The sequence below is a fragment of the Papilio polytes genome, unplaced genomic scaffold (genome assembly GCF_000836215.1).
Source record: "Papilio polytes unplaced genomic scaffold, Ppol_1.0 DF821845.1, whole genome shotgun sequence".
Lineage (NCBI taxonomy): Eukaryota > Metazoa > Arthropoda > Insecta > Lepidoptera > Papilionidae > Papilio > Papilio polytes.
The window spans coordinates 4,293,762-4,294,977 of NW_013527359.1; the positions used below are offsets into that span (position 1 = coordinate 4,293,762).

At 37.3% G+C, this 1,216-nt stretch overlaps 1 protein-coding gene across 1 annotated transcript in view; it reads right to left on the reverse strand.

Annotated features, from left to right (window-relative positions):
* LOC106107827 (regulating synaptic membrane exocytosis protein 2) overlaps positions 1 to 1,216 on the reverse strand; it is a 17,493-nt gene that overhangs the window by 4,599 nt on the left and 11,678 nt on the right. Inside the window, exon 9 of the mRNA XM_013288832.1 lies at positions 736 to 871. Within this exon, the coding sequence (XP_013144286.1) occupies positions 736 to 871 (136 nt within the window). The remainder of the gene's footprint in view (positions 1 to 735; positions 872 to 1,216) is intronic.

Consider the following 1,216-nt stretch of genomic DNA (forward strand, 5'->3'; position numbering starts at 1 on the left):
TATGTCACCGAGCGGCGAGTGTGGGGCGGCAGGGAGGTGCGCGCGGCGAAGCGAGTCGACATTTGAGGTGGAAAGAGCAACACACTTCGAATTAGCTACCGTACTAAAATCTCTATCTAAATGATCATCAGAATCTAAAGAATTGGAACGAGCAGTTTTTATAATTGATGAAATCGCCCTTACTGATGGTGGTGGATATGTGGAATAAGGAGAACTTGGGGACGTCGGTAAAGGAAATTCTTTTACAAAAGGATTTTTACTAATATTATTTAAGTTAGTTTTTCTTTTCAGTATTCCCCTGTCGTGTTCTCTCGTATCGCATTGTTTTTCCTCATATCTTTTATGTAAAGAGGGAGTAGAAATCTTGCTATAAACATTACTAATTTCATCCGGGGTCAAATAATTATTTGAATAAGAAATTGTGTGTCTTCTCTGAAGATTTCGGTGTTTCTTAGATGTTATATTTCTTTTATATCCTAATGGAGTTTCTTCTATTTCCGAAGTACGGGTTCTGTTACTTTGAGGCAATAGAAATTCATCAGACAAATTATTGTATCTAAAATTATCATAATTGGATCTGAGATTTAGCGATAGTATCCTCTTTTTATTGTTATGAGGTAACAAATCAAAATAGTCAATAGTGCTGGGAGATTCAGGAGTTTTTATGTCAATCGTTCGAGTATCGTTAATGTTGCGGGGATCAACAGTGAATTTACTTTGTTTTGCTACATTAACATGGATTGTAGTTTCGGCTATGCTACCATCACTCTCGTATCCGTAGTATTGTGAAATTGGCTCATCGTATTGGGTCTCGTCCAGGTTGACACTAAATGCAAGGTTAGCACTAAGATTATATGCGTCCGTGTCATCGCTTAGAGAGGAAAAATGTACTCTTGGTTCGTGAACTTTATTAATAAAATTGAAATCGGATGTTTTTTTGCGGTTCAAATATTTAGGCGCCACTAAATGTTGATATTCATAGGTCTTGTAATTTTCTGGACCATGATTGTTATAATGTTCAAGAGTTTTATCATAATGTTCAAATTTTAACGGTTGATCGAAGCGTACTCGAGCTTTAGGTAAGTCGCATTTTTCATCTGCGTACATAATAGGTTTCTGATGAATTGCAACAGTTGGAAGATACTCGCGGTTTTTCATACTTTTTGTTGTTTTATGTGAACGGGGCGGGTTTGAACGTTCGGGGCAGCTCGAGCTC